This window comes from Monopterus albus, unplaced genomic scaffold (genome assembly GCF_001952655.1).
Source record: "Monopterus albus unplaced genomic scaffold, M_albus_1.0 scaffold1321.1, whole genome shotgun sequence".
NCBI classification, from domain to species: domain Eukaryota; kingdom Metazoa; phylum Chordata; class Actinopteri; order Synbranchiformes; family Synbranchidae; genus Monopterus; species Monopterus albus.
The window spans coordinates 1-767 of record NW_018129199.1 but is presented as its reverse complement, the minus strand read 5'-3'; the positions used below and the strand labels follow the sequence as shown (position 1 = coordinate 767).

At 38.3% G+C, this 767-nt stretch overlaps 1 protein-coding gene across 1 annotated transcript in view; it reads right to left on the bottom strand.

The window, feature by feature from the left end:
* Positions 1–603, bottom strand: part of LOC109953783 (amine sulfotransferase-like) — a gene marked incomplete at its 5' end in the record, with an annotated part of 1,222 nt that extends 619 nt beyond the window's left edge. The window contains 2 exons of the mRNA XM_020589245.1: positions 232–403; positions 509–603. Of these exons, the coding sequence (XP_020444901.1) occupies positions 232–403; positions 509–603 (267 nt within the window). The remainder of the gene's footprint in view (positions 1–231; positions 404–508) is intronic.
* Positions 604–767: the final 164 nt, after the last annotated feature.

Genomic DNA, 767 nt, shown 5'->3' with positions numbered 1-767 from the left:
GGTTTGTATGTTAAGAAGGGTTCAGCTTTTCTAAAATCGTGACTGCTGCCATGGTGTGGAAATTAAAGACTCCTGTTGTTAATAATGGCAGGATTTCAGATGGTGAAACAGAGATTTTTTTTCACAGCAGTCAAACGTGGCTCGGATTTTCAAGCTGCACTAAATAATTTGACATGCAATGTGTTCAGATGTTTCTCTGCAGTTATGAGAGCTGCAGTTATGTCGCATTACCTTTGCGCATGAAGTTTCCACTGATCTCTTCTTTTGGTATAAACTCATAGTTGGCTTTTCGGTCTTTCTTCATGGTTTTAAATGTGGCTTTTTCTACAACTTCATCAACATCTGCTTCACTGAGGTTTTTTCCTAAGAAACTGCAGATCTTAGTTACTGCTGCCTTCAGGTCCTGAAACAAAGAAACAGGAGACCAACAGAGGAAAACTTCAGTTCTGACAAAGAATTTATTGGAGTGTTTTCACATTAACAACCTGAGGAGAAAAGCACATCTTACCAAGATCATGTCCTCATAGGTCAGGAAGAGGATGTTGTACTGGTCTTTCTTTGAATGCCACTCTCTGATGTGGTCAAACCAGGATGCTCCTAAGACTATAATTGTATCATGTATCATTTAATTTAGCATGGATTAGCACAAAATCTTGTCTAGACATTCATGAATGTTCATTAAACACAACCAACATGGCTCAAAAAGCTGAAGTAAAAGTTATCAAATGAGAGAAAGACAGGTTTTTAGCAATGCTAGCAGTGAGGCA